At 39.8% G+C, this 24,767-nt stretch overlaps 1 protein-coding gene across 1 annotated transcript; it reads right to left on the bottom strand.

Annotated features, from left to right (window-relative positions):
- Positions 1–75: 75 nt before the first annotated feature.
- On the bottom strand, positions 76–22,934 carry LOC109909962 (crystallin J1B-like). Its single transcript, XM_020509069.2, has 10 exons — positions 22,812–22,934; positions 22,426–22,492; positions 21,622–21,801; positions 21,373–21,471; positions 19,440–19,532; positions 19,011–19,167; positions 17,386–17,501; positions 16,371–16,448; positions 3,014–3,153; positions 76–1,041 (listed from the first exon to the last, which is right to left on the bottom strand). The coding sequence occupies exons 1-10, from the start codon at positions 22,812–22,814 to the stop codon at positions 940–942; spliced, it is 1,035 nt and encodes a 344-aa protein (XP_020364658.1). The 5' UTR covers positions 22,815–22,934; the 3' UTR covers positions 76–939.
- Between the last annotated feature and the right edge of the window lie 1,833 nt (positions 22,935–24,767).

The following is a 24,767-nucleotide window of genomic DNA, read 5'->3' as shown; positions in this document are numbered from 1 at the left end:
CAAACCCATGAAAGATTTTACACTGCATTACATCTTATATTCCTGTTTTCATAACCACACTCCATGTCAAAGATATTAAGATATTGGCTTCATTTTATGCAGAGAGTACATTCAAAATCATCATAGGCGCCATTGAGAACATGGTAATATGGAAGTCAGCAATTTTAAGAAAACAGACTAACTCCTTTGAGGGAGGGATAAGTTGCAGTCCCTTCAGTTGTTTCAGCACGGTAAATCTTTGTGTCTCTGTTATTTCACTTCAACAGAACCCATGCCAGAGAGAGAAAGAGATAGAGAGTATTGAAACTAGCTGAAATTCATTTCCTCTTTTGCAAAATACATTTCTGTTCTTTAAATTATTGCAAGCCCTCAGTTTCTCTAACCGGAGCAGAGGTTATTTCAACTGAAAAACCACCCAAAACCATAGAGACAGCATTTCAGAGCTGTAGCTAAGGTGAAGTAAACAACTGCAATATGTGACAAGTTAATAATTTCCTATACATGCAAGCACCACAACACACAAATGCTATTTGTAATCTTCCTCATTTAGTTTAGATGCTATGTTAATTCATTTTATGTACTCAGTTACCTCAAAAATGGTTCACAAGTATCCTCCTCTTTTAATCCTAATGTATACATGACAAGAATATTCCATATTCCATATACTCATCATTTTGCAACATACTGCAGCTTTGACAGAGCAACAAGGTTCAAGTTACATCCGTCAAATGTTACTTTAGAATATAACTTTCATAAACTGTTTTGTCAAAGTACAACTGTGTTATAAAATGGGCTTACAAAGCAACTACCAAAAAACATCATCAATACATAATTCATATTCCCAAATAATATGTTGGACTGGTTATGTTAATCAGCTTTAGCAATACATTCATTTAGTAAATACATTTGCATAACTGCCTTTAACACGATGTGCCAAGTCTAGGCTTGCTGTGAGCCTACAACTTTCTTAGCCAGTCCCAGCAGCACAGGATATTTGAGGGTCCTGTTCTTCCAAGACTCTGGGATTCCCTGAAGACCTGTCTGGAAAGACAAGGGAGGAGGAACAGATAAAGGCTACAGTATATAAAATGCTAAGCCTTCAGAGCAGACACAAAGCAATCCATCCGAGGTCAAACTCATTACCCAGGCTGAAACTATGGACAAGGGATACAGAAACGTTGTTTTTAGTGCTTACTCGTTATATAGGCTACACCTTATAGTCAACATTTGTAAATTGGATGAAGGTTGACTTATAGAACAAATAACTTGAATGATTAGGTTTGAATATCCCGCTGTGTGGAAGGTCTTACAATCAAATGACCATGTGACAACTACAGTGAGGGAATTTTGTACGTTTGCCCACTGACAAAGAAATGATCCATCTATAATTTTAATGGTAGGTTTATTTGAACAGTGAGAGACAGAATAACAACAAAAAATCCAGAAAAACAATTGATTTGCATTTTGATTTGATTTGCATTTTGATTAGCATTTTAATGAGGGAAATAGGTATTTGACCCCCTCTCAATCTGGCTACCAGGTGTCTTTTATACAGGTAACAAACTGAGATTAGGAGCACACTCTTAAAGGGAGTGCTCCTAATCTCAGTTTGTTACCTGTATAAAAGACACCTGTCCACTGAAGCAAACAATTAATCAGATTCCAAACTCTCCACCATGGCCAAGACCAAAGAGCTCTCCAAGGATGTCAGGGACAAGATTGTAGACCTACACAAGGCTGGAATGGGCTACAAGACCATCGCCAAGCAGCTTGGTGAGAAGGTGACAACAGTTGGTGCGATTATTCGCAAATGGAAGAAACACAAAATAACTATCAATCTCCCTCGGCCTGGGGCTCCATGCAAGATCTCACCTCATAGAGTTGCAATGATCATGAGAACAGTGAGGAATCAGCCCAGAATTACACGGGAGGATCTTGTCAATGATCTCAAGGCAGCTGGGACCATAGTCACCAAGAAAACAATTGGTAACACACTACGCCGTGAAGGACTGAAATCCTGCAGCGCCCCCAAGGTCCCCCTCCCAGGACAACTGGGTGAAAGTGTTTTGGTCAGATGAGACCAAAATGGAGCTCTTTCGCATCAACTCAACTCGCCGTGTTTGGAGGAGGAGGAATGCTGCCACCATCCCCACCGTCAAACATGGAGGTGAAAACATTATGTTTTGGGGGTGTTTTTCTGCTAAATGGACAGGACAACTTCAACGCATCAAAGGGACGATGGACAGGGCCATGTACCGTCAAATCTTTGGTGAGAACCTCCTTCCCTCAGCCAGGGCATTGAAAATGGGTCGTGGATGGGCATTCCAGCATGACAATGACCCCAAACACACGGCCAAGGCAACAAAGGAGTGGCTCAAGAAGAAGCACATTAAGGTCCTGGAGTGGCCTAGCCAGTCTCCAGACCTTAATCCCATAGAAAATATGTGGAGGGAGCTGAAGGTTCAAGTTGCCAAACGTCAGCCTCGAAACCTTAATGACTTGGAGAAGATCTGCAAAGAGGAGTGGGACAAAATCCCTCCTGAGATGTGTGCAAACCTGGTGGCCAACTACAAGAAACATCTGACCTCTGTGATTGCCAACAAGGGTTTTGCCACCAAGCACTAAGTCATGTTTTGCAGAGGGGTCAAATACTTACTTCTCTCATTAAATTGCAAATCAATTTATAACATTTTTGACATGCGTTTTTCGAGATTTTTGTTGTTGTTATTCTGTCTCTCACTGTTCCAATAAACCTACCATTAAAATTACAGACGTATCATTTCTTTGTCAGTGGGCAAACGTACAAAATCAGCAGGGGATCAAATACTTTTTCCCCTCACTGTATGTAAATACTAGCTACTTGAAATACTAGCTAGCTACTTCTGATGAATAAAGTTCCATATTTTGATAATATTTGCATGGGCCAGACAGTGTAACTGACTGTAAGTTGCTCTGGATAAGAATGCCTGCTAAATGACCAAAATGTAAATGTAGGGTTTTGCTCCAACCCTACCTGTGCTCCAAAACAGGCCCCTATGAATGAGGCCCTACTGGCGGTGCATCCCCCGCGACGCATGGTTCCCCTGACTGCCTCCTCCAGCTGGCTCAGTGTCAGGACCCCGTGCAGTGCTCCCTGGAATGCACCTGGCAAGGCTGGAGATAAGAACCGCAGACACAGATAAGGACCAAGAGGTAATTGTATTCATACTATTTACTTATGTCATCAATCATTCAATATATTTCTTAAGTTTTATTGGGCAGTGTATGTGGTTACATTTTCCATGTCAATAAATCCTTCTGAACTGAGAGGTGAAGGGAGGAATACACCAACATGAGTTACACACATCCTAACATGAGTTACACACATCCTAGCATGAGTTACATACATCCTAACATGAGTTACATACATCCTAACATGAGTTACACACACATCCTAACATGAGTTACACACATCCTAACATGAGTTACATACATCCTAACATGAGTTACACACATCCTAACATGAGTTACACACATCCTAACATGAGTTACACACATCCTAACATGAGTTACACACATCCTAACATGAGTTACACACATCCTAACATGAGTTACATACACATCCTAACATGAGTTACAACATCCTAACATGAGTTACACAACATTCCTAACATGAGTTACACACATCCTAACATGAGTTACACACATCCTAAACATGAGTTACACACATCCTAACATGAGTTACACACATCCTAACATGAGTTACATACACATCCTAACATGAGTTACACACATCCTAACATGAGTTACACACATCCTAACATGAGTTACACACATCCTAACATGAGTTACACACATCCTACTAACCATGAGTTGACACACATCCTAACATGAGTTACACACATCCTAACATGAGTTACACACACATCCTAACATGAGTTACACACATCCTAACATGAGTTACACACATCGCTAACATGAGTTACACACATCCTAACATGAGTTACACACATCCTAACATGAGTTACACACATCCTAACATGAGTTACACACATCCTAACATGAGTTACACACATCCTAACATGAGTTACACACATCCTAACATGAGTTACACACATCCTAACATGAGTTACACACATCCTAACATGAGTTACAACACATCCTACATGAGTTACACACATCCTAACATGAGTTACTACACATCCTAACATGAGTTACACACATCCTAACATGAGTAACACACATCCTAATATGAGTTACACACATCCTAACATGAGTTACACACATCCTAACATGAGTTACATACACATCCTAACATGAGTTACACACATCCTAACATGAGTTACACACATCCTAACATGAGTTACACACATCCTAACATGAGTTACACACATCCTAACATGAGTTACATACACATCCTAACATGAGTTACACACATCCTAACATGAGTTACACACATCCTAACATGAGTTACACACATCCTAACATGAGTTACATACACATCCTAACATGAGTTACACACATCCTAACATGAAGTTACACACATCTAACATGAGTTACACACATCCTAACATGAGTTACACACATCCTAACATGAGTTACACACATCCTAACATGAGTTACATACACATCCTAACATGAGTTACACACATCCTAACATGAGTTACACCACATCCTAACATGAGTTACACACATCCTAACATGAGTTACACACATCCTAACATGAGTTACACACATCCTAACATGAGTTACATACACATCCTAACATGAGTTACATAAACATCCTAATATGAGTTACACACATCCTAACATGAGTTACACACATCCTAACATGAGTTACACACATCCTAACATGAGTTACACACATCCTAACATGAGTTACACACATCCTAACATGAGTTACACACATCCTAACATGAGTTACATACACATCCTAACATGAGTTACACACATCCTAACATGAGTTACATACACATCCTAACATGAGTTACATACACATCCTAACATGAGTTACATACACATCCTACATGAGTTACACACACATCCTAACATGAGTTACACACAATCCTAACATGTTACACACATCCTAACATGAGTTACATACATCCTAACATGAGTTACATACACATCCTAACATGAGTTACATACACATCCTAACATGGGTTACACACACATCCTACATGAGTTACACACACATCCTAACATGTTACAAGCATCCTAACATGAGTTACATACATCCTAACATGAGTTACACACACATCCTAACATGTTACACACATCCTAACATGAGTTACACACATCCTAACATGAGTTACATACACATCCTAACATGAGTTACATACACATCCTAACATGAGTTACATACACATCCTAACATGAGTTACACACATCCTAACATGAGTTACATACACATCCTAACATGAGTTACACACACATCCTAACATGAGTTACACACATCCTAACATGAGTTACATACAAATCCTAACATGAGTTACATACACATCCTAACATGAGTTACACACACATCCTAACATGAGTTACACACATCCTAACATGAGTTACATACACATCCTAACATGAGTTACATACACATCCTAACATGAGTTACATACACATCCTAACATGGGTTACACACATCCTAACATGAGTTACATACACATCCTAACATGAGTTACACACACATCCTAACATGAGTTACACACATCCTAACATGAGTTACACACACATCCTAACATGAGTTACATAAACATCCTAACATGAGTTACACACATCCTAACATGAGTTACACACATCCTAACATGAGTTACATACACATCCTAACATGAGTTACATAAACATCCTAACATGAGTTACACACATCCTAACATGAGTTACACACACATCCTAACATGAGTTACATACACATCCTAACATGAGTTACATAAACATCCTAACATGAGTTACACACATCCTAACATGAGTTACACACACATCCTAACATGAGTTACACACACATCCTAACATGAGTTACATACACATCCTAACATGAGTTACATAAACATCCTAACATGAGTTACACACATCCTAACATGAGTTACACACATCCTAACATGAGTTACACACATCCTAATATGAGTTACACACATCCTAACATGAGTTACACACATCCTAACATGAGTTACACACATCCTAACATGAGTTACATACACATCCTAACATGAGTTACACACATCCTAACATGAGTTACATACACATCCTAACATGAGTTACATACACATCCTAACATGAGTTACATACACATCCTAACATGAGTTACACACACATCCTAACATGAGTTACACACACATCCTAACATGTTACACACATCCTAACATGAGTTACATACATCCTAACATGAGTTACATACACATCCTAACATGAGTTACATACACATCCTAACATGGGTTACACACACATCCTAACATGAGTTACACACACATCCTAACATGTTACAAGCATCCTAACATGAGTTACATACATCCTAACATGAGTTACACACACATCCTAACATGTTACACACATCCTAACATGAGTTACACACATCCTAACATGAGTTACATACACATCCTAACATGAGTTACATACACATCCTAACATGAGTTACATACACATCCTAACATGAGTTACACACATCCTAACATGAGTTACATACACATCCTAACATGAGTTACACACACATCCTAACATGAGTTACACACATCCTAACATGAGTTACATACAAATCCTAACATGAGTTACATACACATCCTAACATGAGTTACACACACATCCTAACATGAGTTACACACATCCTAACATGAGTTACATACACATCCTAACATGAGTTACATACACATCCTAACATGAGTTACATACACATCCTAACATGGGTTACACACATCCTAACATGAGTTACATACACATCCTAACATGAGTTACACACACATCCTAACATGAGTTACACACATCCTAACATGAGTTACACACACATCCTAACATGAGTTACATAAACATCCTAACATGAGTTACACACATCCTAACATGAGTTACACACATCCTAACATGAGTTACATACACATCCTAACATGAGTTACATAAACATCCTAACATGAGTTACACACATCCTAACATGAGTTACACACACATCCTAACATGAGTTACATACACATCCTAACATGAGTTACATAAACATCCTAACATGAGTTACACACATCCTAACATGAGTTACACACACATCCTAACATGAGTTACACACACATCCTAACATGAGTTACATACACATCCTAACATGAGTTACATAAACATCCTAACATGAGTTACACACATCCTAACATGAGTTACACACATCCTAACATGAGTTACACACATCCTAACATGAGTTACATACACATCCTAACATGAGTTACATAAACATCCTAACATGAGTTACACACATCCTAACATGAGTTACACACACATCCTAACATGAGTTACATACACATACTAACATGAGTTACATAAACATCCTAACATGAGTTACACACATCCTAACATTGAGTTACACACACATCCTAACATGAGTTACATACACATACTAACATGAGTTACACACATCCTAACATGAGTTACACACATCCTAACATGAGTTACACACATCCTAACATGAGTTACACACATCCTAACATGAGTTACATACACATCCTAACATGAGTTACACACATCCTAACATGAATTACACACATCCTAACATGAGTTACACACATCCTAACATGAGTTACACACATCCTAACATGAGTTACACACATCCTAACATGAGTTACATACACATCCTAACTTGAGTTACATACACATCCTAACATGAGTTACATACACATCCTAACATGAGTTACACACACATCCTAACATGAGTTACACACACATCCTAACATGTTACACACATCCTAACATGAGTTACACACACATCCTAACATGAGTTACATACACATCCTAACATGAGTTACATACACATCCTAACATGAGTTACACACATCCTAACATGAGTTACACACATCCTAACATGAGTTACATACACATCCTAACATGAGTTACATACACATCCTGACATGAGTTACATACACATCCTAACATGAGTTACATACACATCCTAACATGAGTTACATACATCCTAACATGAGTTACATACACATCCTAACATGAGTTACATACACATCCTAACATGGGTTACACACACATCCTAACATGAGTTACACACACATCCTAACATGAGTTACATACTTCCTAACATGAGTTACATACACATCCTAACATGAGTTACATACACATCCTAACATGGGTTACACACACATCCTAACATGAGTTACATACACATCCTAACATGAGTTACACACATCCTAACATGAGTTACACACATCCTAACATGAGTTTACACACATCCTAACATGAGTTACACACATCCTAACATGAGTTACACACATCCTAACATGAGTTACACACATCCTAACATGAGTTACATACACATCCTAACATGAGTTACACACATCCTAACATGAGTTACACACATCCTAACATGAGTTACACACATCCTAACATGAGTTACACACATCCTAACATGAGTTACACACATCCTAACATGAGTTACATACACATCCTAACATGAGTTACATAAACATCCTAATATGAGTTACACACATCCTAACATGAGTTACACACATCCTAACATGAGTTACACACATCCTAACATGAGTTACACACATCCTAACATGAGTTACACACATCCTAACATGAGTTAAACACATCCTAACATGAGTTACATACACATCCTAACATGAGTTACATACACATCCTAACATGAGTTACACACACATCCTAACATGAGTTACACACACATCCTAACATGTTACACACATCCTAACATGAGTTACATACATCCTAACATGAGTTACATACACATCCTAACATGAGTTACATACACATCCTAACATGGGTTACACACACATCCTACATGAGTTACACACACATCCTAACATGTTACACACATCCTAACATGAGTTACATACATCCTAACATGAGTTACACACACATCCTAACATGTTACACACATCCTAACATGAGTTACACACATCCTAACATGAGTTACATACACATCCTAACATGAGTTACATACACATCCTACCATGAGTTACATACACATCCTAACATGAGTTACACACATCCTAACATGAGTTACATACACATCCTAACATGAGTTATACACACATCCTAACATGAGTTACACACATCCTAACATGAGTTACATACACATCCTAACATGAGTTACATACACATCCTAACATGAGTTACACACACATCCTAACATGAGTTACACACATCCTAACATGAGTTACATACACATCCTAACATGAGTTACATACACATCCTAACATGAGTTACATACACATCCTAACATGGGTTACACACATCCTAACATGAGTTACATACACATCCTAACATGAGTTACACACACATCCTAACATGAGTACACACACATCCTAACATGAGTTACATAAACATCCTAACATGAGTTACACACATCCTAACATGAGTTACACACATCCTAACATGAGTTACATACACATCCTAACATGCGTTACATAAACATCCTAACATGAGTTACACACATCCTAACATGAGTTACACACACATCCTAACATGAGTTACATACACATCCTAACATGAGTTACATAAACATCCTAACATGAGTTACACACATCCTAACATGAGTTACACACACATCCTAACATGAGTTACACACACATCCTAACATGAGTTACATACACATCCTAACATGAGTTACACACATCCTAACATGAGTTACACACATCCTAACATGAGTTACATACACATCCTAACATGAGTTACATAAACATCCTAACATGAGTTACACACATCCTAACATGAGTTACACACATCCTAACATGAGTTACACACATCCTAACATGAGTTACATACACATCCTAACATGAGTTACATAAACATCCTAACATGAGTTACACACATCCTAACATGAGTTACACACACATCCTAACATGAGTTACATACACATACTAACATGAGTTACATAAACATCCTAACATGAGTTACACACATCCTAACATGAGTTACACACACATCCTAACATGAGTTACATACACATACTAACATGAGTTACACACATCCTAACATGAGTTACACACATCCTAACATGAGTTACACACATCCTAACATGAGTTACACACATCCTAACATGAGTTACATACACATCCTAACATGAGTTACACACACATCCTAACATGAGTTACACACACATCCTAACATGAGTTACACACATCCTAACATGAGTTACACACATCCTAACATGAGTTACATACACATCCTAACTTGAGTTACATACACATCCTAACATGAGTTACATACACATCCTAACATGAGTTACACACACATCCTAACATGAGTTACACACACATCCTAACATGTTACACACATCCTAACATGAGTTACACACACATCCTAACATGAGTTACATACACATCCTAACATGAGTTACATACACATCCTAACATGAGTTACACACATCCTAACATGAGTTACACACATCCTAACATGAGTTACATACACATCCTAACATGAGTTACATACACATCCTGACATGAGTTACATACACATCCTAACATGAGTTACATACACATCCTAACATGAGTTACATACATCCTAACATGAGTTACATACACATCCTAACATGAGTTACATACACATCCTAACATGGGTTACACACACATCCTAACATGAGTTACACACACATCCTAACATGAGTTACATACTTCCTAACATGAGTTACATACACATCCTAACATGAGTTACATACACATCCTAACATGGGTTACACACACATCCTAACATGAGTTACATACACATCCTAACATGAGTTACACACATCCTAACATGAGTTACACACATCCTAACATGAGTTACACACATCCTAACATGAGTTACACACATCCTAACATGAGTTACACACATCCTAACATGAGTTACACACATCCTAACATGAGTTACATACACATCCTAACATGAGTTACACACATCCTAACATGAGTTACACACATCCTAACATGAGTTACACACATCCTAACATGAGTTACACACATCCTAACATGAGTTACACACATCCTAACATGAGTTACATACACATCCTAACATGAGTTACATAAACATCCTAATATGAGTACACACATCCTAACATGAGTTACACACATCCTAACATGAGTTACACACATCCTAACATGAGTTACACACATCCTAACATGAGTTACACACATCCTAACATGAGTTAAACACATCCTAACATGAGTTACATACACATCCTAACATGAGTTACATACACATCCTAACATGAGTTACACACACATCCTAACATGAGTTACACACACATCCTAACATGTTACACACATCCTAACATGAGTTACATACATCCTAACATGAGTTACATACACATACTAACATGAGTTACATAAACATCCTAACATGAGTTACACACATCCTAACATGAGTTACACACACATCCTAACATGAGTTACATACACATACTAACATGAGTTACACACATCCTAACATGAGTTACACACATCCTAACATGAGTTACACACATCCTAACATGAGTTACACACATCCTAACATGAGTTACATACACATCCTAACATGAGTTACACACACATCCTAACATGAGTTACACACACATCCTAACATGAGTTACACACATCCTAACATGAGTTACATACACATCCTAACATGAGTTACACACATCCTAACATGAATTACACACATCCTAACATGAGTTACACACATCCTAACATGAGTTACACACATCCTAACATGAGTTACACACATCCTAACATGAGTTACACACACATCCTAACATGGGTTACACACATCCTAATATGAGTTACACACACATCCTAACATGAGTTACACACATCCTAATATGAGTTACACACACCCTAACATGTTACACACATCCTAATATGAGTTACACACACCCTAATATGAGTTACACACACCCTAATATGAGTTACACACATCCTAATATGAGTTACACACATCCTAACATGGTACACACATCCTAATATGAGTTACACACATCCTAACATGAGTTACACACATCCTAACATGAGTTACACACATCCTAACATGCGTTACATAAACATCCTAACATGAGTTACACACATCCTAACATGAGTTACACACACATCCTAACATGAGTTACATACACATCCTAACATGAGTTACATAAACATCCTAACATGAGTTACACACATCCTAACATGAGTTACACACACATCCTAACATGAGTTACACACACATCCTAACATGAGTTACATACACATCCTAACATGAGTTACACACATCCTAACATGAGTTACACACATCCTAACATGAGTTACATACACATCCTAACATGAGTTACATAAACATCCTAACATGAGTTACACACATCCTAACATGAGTTACACACATCCTAACATGAGTTACACACATCCTAACATGAGTTACATACACATCCTAACATGAGTTACATAAACATCCTAACATGAGTTACACACATCCTAACATGAGTTACACACACATCCTAACATGAGTTACACACACATCCTAACATGAGTTACATACACATCCTAACATGAGTTACACACATCCTAACATGAGTTACACACATCCTAACATGAGTTACATACACATCCTAACATGAGTTACATAAACATCCTAACATGAGTTACACACATCCTAACATGAGTTACACACATCCTAACATGAGTTACACACATCCTAACATGAGTTACATACACATCCTAACATGAGTTACATAAACATCCTAACATGAGTTACACACATCCTAACATGAGTTACACACACATCCTAACATGAGTTACATACACATACTAACATGAGTTACATAAACATCCTAACATGAGTTACACACATCCTAACATGAGTTACACACACATCCTAACATGAGTTACATACACATACTAACATGAGTTACACACATCCTAACATGAGTTACACACATCCTAACATGAGTTACACACATCCTAACATGAGTTACACACATCCTAACATGAGTTACATACACATCCTAACATGAGTTACACACACATCCTAACATGAGTTACACACACATCCTAACATGAGTTACACACATCCTAACATGAGTTACATACACATCCTAACATGAGTTACACACATCCTAACATGAATTACACACATCCTAACATGAGTTACACACATCCTAACATGAGTTACACACATCCTAACATGAGTTACACACATCCTAACATGAGTTACACACACATCCTAACATGGGTTACACACATCCTAATATGAGTTACACACACATCCTAACATGAGTTACACACATCCTAATATGAGTTACACACACCCTAACATGTTACACACATCCTAATATGAGTTACACACACCCTAATATGAGTTACACACACCCTAATATGAGTTACACACATCCTAATATGAGTTACACACATCCTAACATGGTACACACATCCTAATATGAGTTACACACATCCTAACATGAGTTACACACATCCTAACATGAGTTACACACATCCTAACATGAGTTACACACATCCTAACATGAGTTACACACATCCTAACATGAGTTACACACATCCTAATATGAGTTACACACATCCTAATATGAGTTACACACATCCTAACATGAGTTACACACATCCTAACATGAGTTACACACATCCTAATATGAGTTACACACATCCTAATTTGAGTTACACAGATCCTAACATGTTACACACATCCTAACATGAGTTACACACATCCTAACACGAGTTACACACATCCTAACATGAGTTACACACATCCTAATATGAGTTACACACATCCTAACATGAGTTACACACATCCTAACATGAGTTACACACATCCTAACATGAGTTACACACATCCTAATATGAGTTACACACATCCTAACATGAGTTACACACATCCTAACATGAGTTACACACATCCTAACATGAGTAACACACATCCTAATATGAGTTACACACATCCTAATATGAGTTACACAGATCCTAACATGTTACACACATCCTAACATGAGTTACACACATCCTAACATGAGTTACACACATCCTAATATGAGTTACACACATCCTAATATGAGTTACACAGATCCTAACATGTTACACACATCCTAACATGAGTTACAGACATCCTAATATGAGTTACACACATCCTAACATGAGTTACACACACATCCTAGCATGAGTTACACACATCCTAACATGAGTTACACACACATCCTAACATGAGTTACACACATCCTAACATGAGTTACACACATCCTAACATGAGTTACATACACATCCTAACATGAGTTACATAAACATCCTAACATGAGTTACACACATCCTAACATGAGTTACACACATCCTAACATGAGTTACACACATCCTAACATGAGTTACATACACATCCTAACATGAGTTACATAAACATCCTAACATGAGTTACACACATCCTAACATGAGTTACACACACATCCTAACATGAGTTACATACACATACTAACATGAGTTACATAAACATCCTAACATGAGTTACACACATCCTAACATGAGTTACACACACATCCTAACATGAGTTACATACACATACTAACATGAGTTACACACATCCTAACATGAGTTACACACATCCTAACATGAGTTACACACATCCTAACATGAGTTACACACATCCTAACATGAGTTACATACACATCCTAACATGAGTTACACACACATCCTAACATGAGTTACACACACATCCTAACATGAGTTACACACATCCTAACATGAGTTACATACACATCCTAACATGAGTTACACACATCCTAACATGAATTACACACATCCTAACATGAGTTACACACATCCTAACATGAGTTACACACATCCTAACATGAGTTACACACATCCTAACATGAGTTACACACACATCCTAACATGGGTTACACACATCCTAATATGAGTTACACACACATCCTAACATGAGTTACACACATCCTAATATGAGTTACACACACCCTAACATGTTACACACATCCTAATATGAGTTACACACACCCTAATATGAGTTACACACACCCTAATATGAGTTACACACATCCTAATATGAGTTACACACATCCTAACATGGTACACACATCCTAATATGAGTTACACACATCCTAACATGAGTTACACACATCCTAACATGAGTTACACACATCCTAACATGAGTTACACACATCCTAACATGAGTTACACACATTCTAACATGAGTTACACACATCCTAATATGAGTTACACACATCCTAATATGAGTTACACACATCCTAACATGAGTTACACACATCCTAACATGAGTTACACACATCCTAATATGAGTTACACACATCCTAATATGAGTTACACAGATCCTAACATGTTACACACATCCTAACATGAGTTACACACATCCTAACACGAGTTACACACATCCTAACATGAGTTACACACATCCTAATATGAGTTACACACATCCTAACATGAGTTACACACATCCTAACATGAGTTACACACATCCTAACATGAGTTACACACATCCTAATATGAGTTACACACATCCTAACATGAGTTACACACATCCTAACATGAGTTACACACATCCTAACATGAGTAACACACATCCTAATATGAGTTACACACATCCTAATATGAGTTACACAGATCCTAACATGTTACACACATCCTAACATGAGTTACACACATCCTAACATGAGTTACACACATCCTAATATGAGTTACACACATCCTAATATGAGTTACACAGATCCTAACATGTTACACACATCCTAACATGAGTTACAGACATCCTAATATGAGTTACACACATCCTAACATGAGTTACACACACATCCTAGCATGAGTTACACACATCCTAACATGAGTTACACACACATCCTAACATGAGTTACACACATCCTAACATGAGTTACACACATCCTAACATGAGTTACACACATCCTAATATGAGTTACACACATCCTAATATGAGTTACACACATCCTAACATGTGTTTTAGGTTCAAAGATGCAGGAGCTCCCGTCTCCCACTTCAGACGGGAGGGACATTTAAGCACGAGGTCATTAATGACGGGATCAAAGACTAGAGAGAAGGAAAGCACTTTCTTAGACCAGGGATAACTAACTAACTAACTAGCTAACGGATGTGCTGACTGGGATGGTGTGGTTACAGTGCCAAGTCGACAGCCTGGACCCTGCTGCTGCCACAGCCGTGCTGGCGACGCCACCTACCTAGTGTGTGTGTGTGTGTGTGTGTGTGTGTGTGTGTGTGTGTGGGACCTACCTCATGTGTTAGTGAACACAGCAGGTATCAGCTCTGGGGAATGCTTGGATAAGTTGTCCTTCACCTGACAGATTTGTGCTGCAATGGTGAAAGGTAGAGTGAAATGCAACATTTAACACTTCCCATATGCATTTTTTATTACCATACTTTGGGGTAAAATGACATTTTCTTCATTAACCTGCCACTCAAGATTCTATGTCCATTTACATTTACAGTCTTGTGTTAGGTTTTAGGTTTTGACTGGCTGAGATTTGGCTGTTCCCACCATTGTATTAATATTTAATATAAAATATGTATAATCTAACGCTTAGTAAAATAAATCAGTTGAGATCAACATCATTACTTAATATTCTATTTATTTATTTATTTTACCCGCTTTTTCTCCCCAATTTTGTGGTATACAATTGTTAGTAGTTACTGTCTTGTCTCATCGCTACAACTCCCGTATGGGCTCGGGAGAGACAAAGGTCGAGAGCAATGCGTCCCCCGAAACACAACCCAACCAAGCCGCACTGCTTCTTAACACAGCGCGCAACCAACCCGGAAGCCAGCCGCACCAATGTTTCGGAGGAAACACCGTACACCTAGCGACCTGTTCAGCGCGCACTGCACCCGGCCTGCCACAGGAGTCGCTAGTGCGCAATGAGACAAGGATATCCCTACCGGACAATCCCTCCCTAACCCGGACGTTGCCCCATGGACCTCCCAGTCGCGGCCCGCTGCGACAGAGCCTGGCTCAAACCCAGAGTCTCTGGTGGCACAGCTAGCACTGCGATGCAGTGCCTTAGACCACTGCGCCACCTGGGAGGCCTTTACTTAACATTCTAGCTAGGCTGCACATCAAATGGCACCCTATTCCCTAAATAGTGCACTACTTTTGACCAGAGCTCTATGGGTCATGATCCAAAGGAGGGCAGAAAATATGGAATAGGGTGTCATTTGGGATGAAGCCCTAATAATATATGAGCAGAAAGATTGTGAATGTTTATAAGCGGGAGTGGCATTAGAGTCGTACCAATAACAGCCCTGTCCAGGTCCTGAGGGTTGTTTCTGTTTGGGTCGTTGAGCTGGGCCAACACTGAGTCCAGAGCATTGGGGTCAGAACCATGCAGGATGAAATGCTCCAGGAACCTGACAAGAAATGCATTCTGAGCAAAATTATAAACTCAACATGCAACAATTTCAAAGATTTTACTGAGTTACAGTTCATATAAGGAAATCAGTCAATTGAAATAAATTAATTAGGCCCTAATCTATGGAATTCACATGACTGGGAATACCGACATGCATCTGTTTGTCACAGATACCTTAAAAAAGAAGGTAGGGAGGTGGATCAGAAAACCAGTCAGTATCTGGTGTGACCACTATTTGCCTCATGCAGCGCAACACATCTCCTTCGCATAGAGTTGATCAGGCTGTTGATTGTGGCCTGTGGAATGTTGACCCACTACCCTTCAATGGCTGTGCGAAGTTGCTGGATATTGGCAGGAACTGGAACATGCTGTCATACACATCGATCCAGAGCATCCCAAACGTGCTCAATGGGTGACATGTCTGGTGAGTATGCAGGCCATGGAAGAACTGGGACATTTTCAGCTTCCAGGAACTGTGTACAGATCCTTGCAACATGGGGCCGTGCATTATCATGGAGAAAATGAGGTGATGGCAGATGAATGGCATGACAATGGGCCTCAGGATCTCATCACAGTATATCTGTGTTTTCAAATTGACATTGACAAAATGTTATCCATAGCTTATGCCTTTCCATACCATAACCCCACCGCCACCAATGCAGCGTTCTGTTCACAATGTTGACATCAGCAAACCGCTCGTCCACATGACGCCATACACGTGTGGTTGTGAGTTAGACGTACTGTCAAATTCTCTAAAACGATGTTGGAAGCGGCTTATGGTAGAGAAATTAACAATAAATGATCTGGCAACAGCTCTGGTGGAAATTCCTGCAGTCAGCATGCCAATTGCACTCTCCTTCAAAATCTGAGACATTTGTGGCGTTGCGTTGTGTGAAAAAACTGCACATTTTAAGAGTGGCCTTTTATTTTCCTAGCACAAGGTGCACCTGTGTAATGATCATGTTGTTGAATCACCTTCTTGATATACTACATGGATTATCTTGGCAAATGAGAAATGCTCACTAACAGGAATGTAAATGAATTGGTGTTCAACATTTTAGAGAAATAAGCTTTTTGTACTTATGGAATTTTTGGGGGATATTTTATTTCAGCTCATGAAACATGGGACATTTACATGTTGCATTTAACTTTTTTGTTCAGTTTAGATATTGTACCTACCACAACTGTAGTCAGTATTTTACCTTTATTTAACTAGGCAAGTCAGTTAAGAACAAATTATTACTTACGATGACGGCCTACACCAGCCACCCTATGCGAACCGCAATCACAGCCTGTTGTGATACAACATGTATTCGAACCAGGGTGTCTGTATGGACGCCTCTAGCATTGAGATGCTGTGCCTTAGACCACTGCACCACTTGGGAGCCCATTAAATATGGATTGTGTTATGAAGCATGTTAATGGACGTGAGTAATGAGATAAATTACACAATTTATGAGGCCTTTATGCATTAAGAGCCATTATCTGCTCTAAAGGCCTACAGTACCTTGCTGCAGCCAGTGTCATGGCCACACACATATCGTTGTTCTGGGTTACACGTATGGCCGTCTCCACCTTCTCCAACATCTCCGGCATCCCAGCAAACATCGCCACAACGGGAGCCATCTTGGTGACCCCGTCCATCTGACAGTCCACATCACATCCTGAAATGGAGAGTGAAAAAGTAAAATCTTTGATTCCCTCAATTCCTCACGTCCCTCTCAAAGCTCATTGGAGGAGGAGGTCTAAGGAGAGGGACCTTGGAGCCTATCCTCCAATGCGCCTTGAGAGGGAGGTGAGGAATCAGTGACAGAAGGAATCAGCGATTTGACAGCTTGTACTTTTTTCAAACAGGTTGTGTCTAAATGTAACTCATAATAAATGAACCCAGGACAGACGTGCTTCCTTTCAGCTGGTGATCTTTATGTTACTGTACCTGTCTTTTCGTTTCCTGCATCCACGTTCCTCATGAAGGCTTTGAGGCTTGCGTTTCTCCAAGGGCCATCAATGGGCAGGACAGCTTTAGGACCTTTACATTTCAATTGAGAGTGAACAGCTTTAGCTGACTGAAAAAAATGTAAACTCAATGAAAAAAGGAACGTCCTCTCACTGTCAACAGCATTTATTTTCAGCAAACTTAACATGTGTAAATATTTGTATGAACATAACAAGATTCAACAACTGAGACATAAACTGAACAGGTTCCACAGACAAGTGACTAACAGAAATTGAATAATGTGTCCCTGAACAAAGGGAGAGTCAAAATCAAAAGTAACAGTCAGTATCTGGTGTGGCCACCAGCTGCATTAGGTACTGCTGTGCATCTCCTCCTCATGGACTGCACCCGATTTTCCAGTTCTTGTTACCCCACTCTTCCACCAAGGCATCTGCAAGTTCTCGGACATTTCTGGGGGGAATGGCCCTGGCCCTCACCCTACGATCCAACAGGTCCCAGACATGCTCAATGGGATTGAGATCCGGGCTCTTCACTGGCCATGGAAGAACACTGACATTCCTGTCTTGCAGGAAATCCCACACAGAACAAGCAGTATGGCTGGTGGCATTGTCATGCTGGAGGGTCATGTCAGGATGAGCCTGCAGGAAGGGTACCACATGAGGAAGGAGGATGTCTTCACTGTAACGCACAGCGTTGCGATTGCCTGCAATGACAACAAGCTCAGTCTGATGATGCTGTGACACACCGCGCCAGACCATGACGGACCCTCCAACTCCAAATCGATCCCGCTCCAGAGTTCAGGCCTCGGTGTAACGATCATTCCATAGACGATAAACGCGAATCCGACCATCACCCCTGGTGAGACAGAACTGCGACTCATCAGCGAAGAGCACTTTTTGCCAGTCCTGTCTGGTCCAGTGACGGTGGGTTTGTGCCCATAGGCGACGTTGTTGCCAATGATGTCTGTTGAGGACCTGCCTTACAACAGGCCTGCAAGCCCTCAGTCCGGCCTCTCTCAGTCTATTGCGGACAGTCTGAGCACTGATGGAGGGATTGTGCGTTCCTGGTGTAATTCGGGCAGTTGTTGTTGCCATCCTGTACCTGTCCCGCAGGTGTGATGTTCTGATGTACCGATCCTGTGCAGGTGTTGTTACACGTGGTCTGCCACTGCGAGGACGATCAGCTGTCCCTCCTGTCTTCCTGTAGCGCATTCTTAGGCGTGTCACAGTACGGACATTGCAATTTATTGCCCTGGCCACATCTGCAGTCCTCATGCCTCCTTGCAGCATGCCTAAGGCAAGTTCACGCAGATGACCATCTTTCTTTAAGTGTTTTTCAGAGTCAGTAGAAAAGCCTCTTTAGTGTCCTAGGTTTTCATAACTGTGACCATAATTGCCTACTGTCTGTAAGCTGTTAGTTTCTTAATGACTGTTCCACAGGTACATGTTCATTAATTGTTTATGGTTCATTGAACAAGCATGGGAAACAGTGTTTAAACCCTTTACAATGAAGATCTGTGAAGTTATTTGGATTTTTACAAATTATCTTTGAAAGATGTGGTCCTGAAAAAGGGACGTTTCTTTTTTTGCTGAGTTTTACATGTTCAATAACCATACTGTGCAGAATAGTTTAAAAACCCTGGCTTCATGATATCCCAATAGGAAAGTGTTTTTGTCCGGAACATCGTTTTTAAAAAGGGGATTCCCCATAAGTTACCAAAGGGGAAAATAAAACTCTGTGGTATAAAAAACGGACAAAAGCACACAACCACCCTACCCCTCTGGGGGACCAGATGCCTAGTAAGTTATTCACTTAAAAAAAAACTGTTTCTCTTGTCATTGGTCAGATGATGGGGCACAGAAAAGCAACAGTTTGTACACATACAGGAAATGACTGCTGATTGGTTGCCTACCGTTCTTTTGTCTGTATGGGTTATTGAGAGGAAGATCATACACAGTGTCAGGGCCAAAGAACTTGTAGATGCGCTTGGTCAAGTCCTCCACGTTCACATCTAGTGATTACCAATAAAAACATAGAGCATATGAGTATATTATGTCATTCATGGAGTGAACACGATAACACAAACTCGACATGAAATGTTCTTTATTTAGCAAGACCTTGGGCCATTGGATGTTCGTCCTATTGGGTGTCAGTATGCTACCTCCACATTGACTGAGTGACTCTAGCAGTACGTAGGCCTGGTCTCCGTAGCACGTCTGCTCTCCGGTCTCTCTGCGGTAGAATGGGTTAGCAGACTGAGGGCGGAACTCTGGACACGGTTCCAGATCTGACAGAACCTCCTTCAGTCGCTCTGGGTTGTAAATCCAATGCATGGGCTGGGCTGTTCGGGTGGGGTACATAGAAAAGAGAAAGTTACTGGACTGATATTAGTGTAGCCTTAGTTGTATTTTGTCTCTTATTTTGGCATAGACCTAATGTATTGAGTCATTGTTATTGTCTGGGACCCTTATTTCCTGTGGATGTTGTATAAGGTATCTACAACCAGAAATAGGGGTTTCATCAGCTTGGATCCAACTCGCTTCCCTGTCATAATATTCAGTCTTCGGTATGCGTTATGTACTGTGGTTATTAGACATAATGATATTGAACACTTTCCAAATCTAGAACGAGTCCAGATCATGAATTGCCATACTGTACGTGTACGGCTTGTAATATTGCACAAAGCAAGAGCGATCCATCAATCCATATGACATTGATTGTATGTACTTTAATTCTAATGGAACACTATTGATTTTATAACACTGTTGTTTAACTTTGTTGAGAAGGCAGAGTAGGGTAACACCCTTTTATACTCTTAATATCATCACTGGCAGATGTGCAGCTGTGCAGCTGTCTCATACTGATTAACACCAAGACATTACATCAGAGCTATGTTTGAGCCAGTGCTGCAGTATCTTATTGGGATATTACAGTTATTGAAAAGATATCAGTCCCATGAAATTACCTGCTGCGTCTGCCACAGCTGCTCCAATGATTGCCCCCATGGCTCTCTCTGCCACAGTTGAAGCCATCTGTGTAATTTAGTCCAACAGGAACAGAATTAACGGTTAAAATGGCTTTCTCTTGAAATGTACTTCAGCTTTTCAGTTTTTCTCTGTTTTTATTGTACTGGATGACAAAATGTGAATTTTGAATAATTGAAATTGAAAACATTATTACTAGATACTATATTGGCAAGAAAAATAACAATATTTAACATGGCTGTAAAACAAAATATATGAATCAACTAAGAAATGTAACAGACAGTTGACCATACCGCCCTCTGTACTGTACATCATACATTCAAAACAATATGAGTCAAATAGCACACAATATTAACACTTTCCTTACCATAGTTCTCTTCTTATTCTCCCCCCAGCACCACACTGATGTTGTTTTGAAAACCTGACTGACGTTGTGTCATCTGACGCTGGAGGACTGCCCAGATATACTGAGACGGTTATAACACTGCAACGATGACTCGTGAAAAAGGCCAGAGGTCTGAGAGAGACCGGTAGGGGGGCATACATTCTGATCTGTTATTGCATCGCTCAGGTTTAAGATGAGATGGTTTAATAAAATATGTTACTCAGTGAAACCATGGTAACCTTTTTTTGAATATAGTGTTTGCTCCCAGGACACTCATGTGGGTGATCCCCCTCCATTTCCATGTTTGTATGCTTTCCACTCCACTGCTTTGTCCATCAGTTATACACAGCTGATGCCCTCTGGCCGTCTGACCTGATCCCCCTCATCCTAACCCTCTCTTGGGTCTCCCAGCCCATTGATTCGTCAGGTCTCTCCTGGCCCTTTCAGACCAGCCACATACTGACAGTGTTAGGGTTATATCATCCAGACGATCAATACAGGAGAAAAAAAACAATGATTGCCCCTGTGCTAACCTATGGTGCCTCTTCTATCACTTAGGGGCTATAATGCTAGCTCTCAGATCCATTTAGACCGTATCTGCTCTGTCCAGTGTTTTGACAATTCATCTGTAAGACAGTAAACCTCAGCTCAGTAATATTATATTTATATACTAACCATAATACACATATAATATATACATTTTAAATCATGTTTATACCATAGGATTATACTATGGGACAAGGCCTAGGTAAAATCTAACATAGCACAACATGAGAACTGTTTGTTCCTGCAAAAGGCTAATGTTACATTCTGGATGTAGCTTAAATAAAACCACCTGCCCACCCGACCAATCCAGCAACATCATCTCAGGATGTGGAGTGAAAGGAGCCCTGTGGTGTAAAGATATTATCCATTGTCACCAGATGAAATGTCAGTGTGAGCGAGGGCCGAGGAGAGGGTTTCTATATATTACAAACATGATGCCGGGCTCGGGAGAGAAGTGGATTGTGGGAATGTGGGCTATGTGACAGGGCCTGGGTGCTCAGGAGGACTGATCATCTGGCTGCCCAGTGGAGGTATGCCACTATGCCAAGCCTCCGAAATAGCGGCAGGGACTGAGAGAGGGACAGGAGAGGGAAGAGGAGATAGCTTGACAGTGAGCCTGGCAGAGCTCCTGTCTCTCTCTCTCCCTCTATCTCTTTCTCTCTATCCCTCCCTCCCTCCCTCCACTGCATTCCTCTGTTGGCCCTGCCCTGTCAGGCTTCCAATATCCAAATATGAGTTCTAAAAAATAACCATATCAAACCAAGTTGATGTCCCATAATATAAATAAACAGGAAATCTTACTCACCGTTGCTCTCGTGAATCAAAACAGGTGTAAAAGCAGTGAGAAAGTTCAGGACAAATATGTACAAATACGGTCAGTGCTTTTCAGCCGGTCTCCATCGACTGTGTCTCGTATCTCATATTGTATGCCCCAAATCTAAACATAGACTCAGACTCCAACAAACAGTTTTCAATATCTACCAACCTAAATACATTGAAATGAGAGGCTACTTGTTTAGATGACCAGACACCCTCATGAGACAGTGGCACACTATGAGTATGTCCTCTGTGACGAGGATTACGATTCGAAACATCATTCACATTATCAGACAAGGGGACTAGATCCATTTGAAGCCTGTCTGTATGTGCCTATCTATGTTGATGAATCTCAATATTTATCTCAGCACAGTGCCTTCGGAAAGTATTCAGACCTCTTTACTTTTTCCACATTTTGTTACTTTACAGCCTTATTCTAAAATGGATTAAATCGTTTTCTTTCCTCTTCAATCTTCACACAATACCCCATAATGACAAAACTAAAACAGGTTTTTCGACATTTAAAAAAACCCAGAAATGTACATAAGTATTCAGACCCTTTACTTAGTACTTTGT

This window comes from Oncorhynchus kisutch, linkage group LG18 (assembly GCF_002021735.2).
Source record: "Oncorhynchus kisutch isolate 150728-3 linkage group LG18, Okis_V2, whole genome shotgun sequence".
In the NCBI taxonomy this organism is placed as follows: domain Eukaryota; kingdom Metazoa; phylum Chordata; class Actinopteri; order Salmoniformes; family Salmonidae; genus Oncorhynchus; species Oncorhynchus kisutch.
Note: the sequence above shows the minus strand (reverse complement) of the source record. Positions and strands in the feature narration are given on the sequence as shown.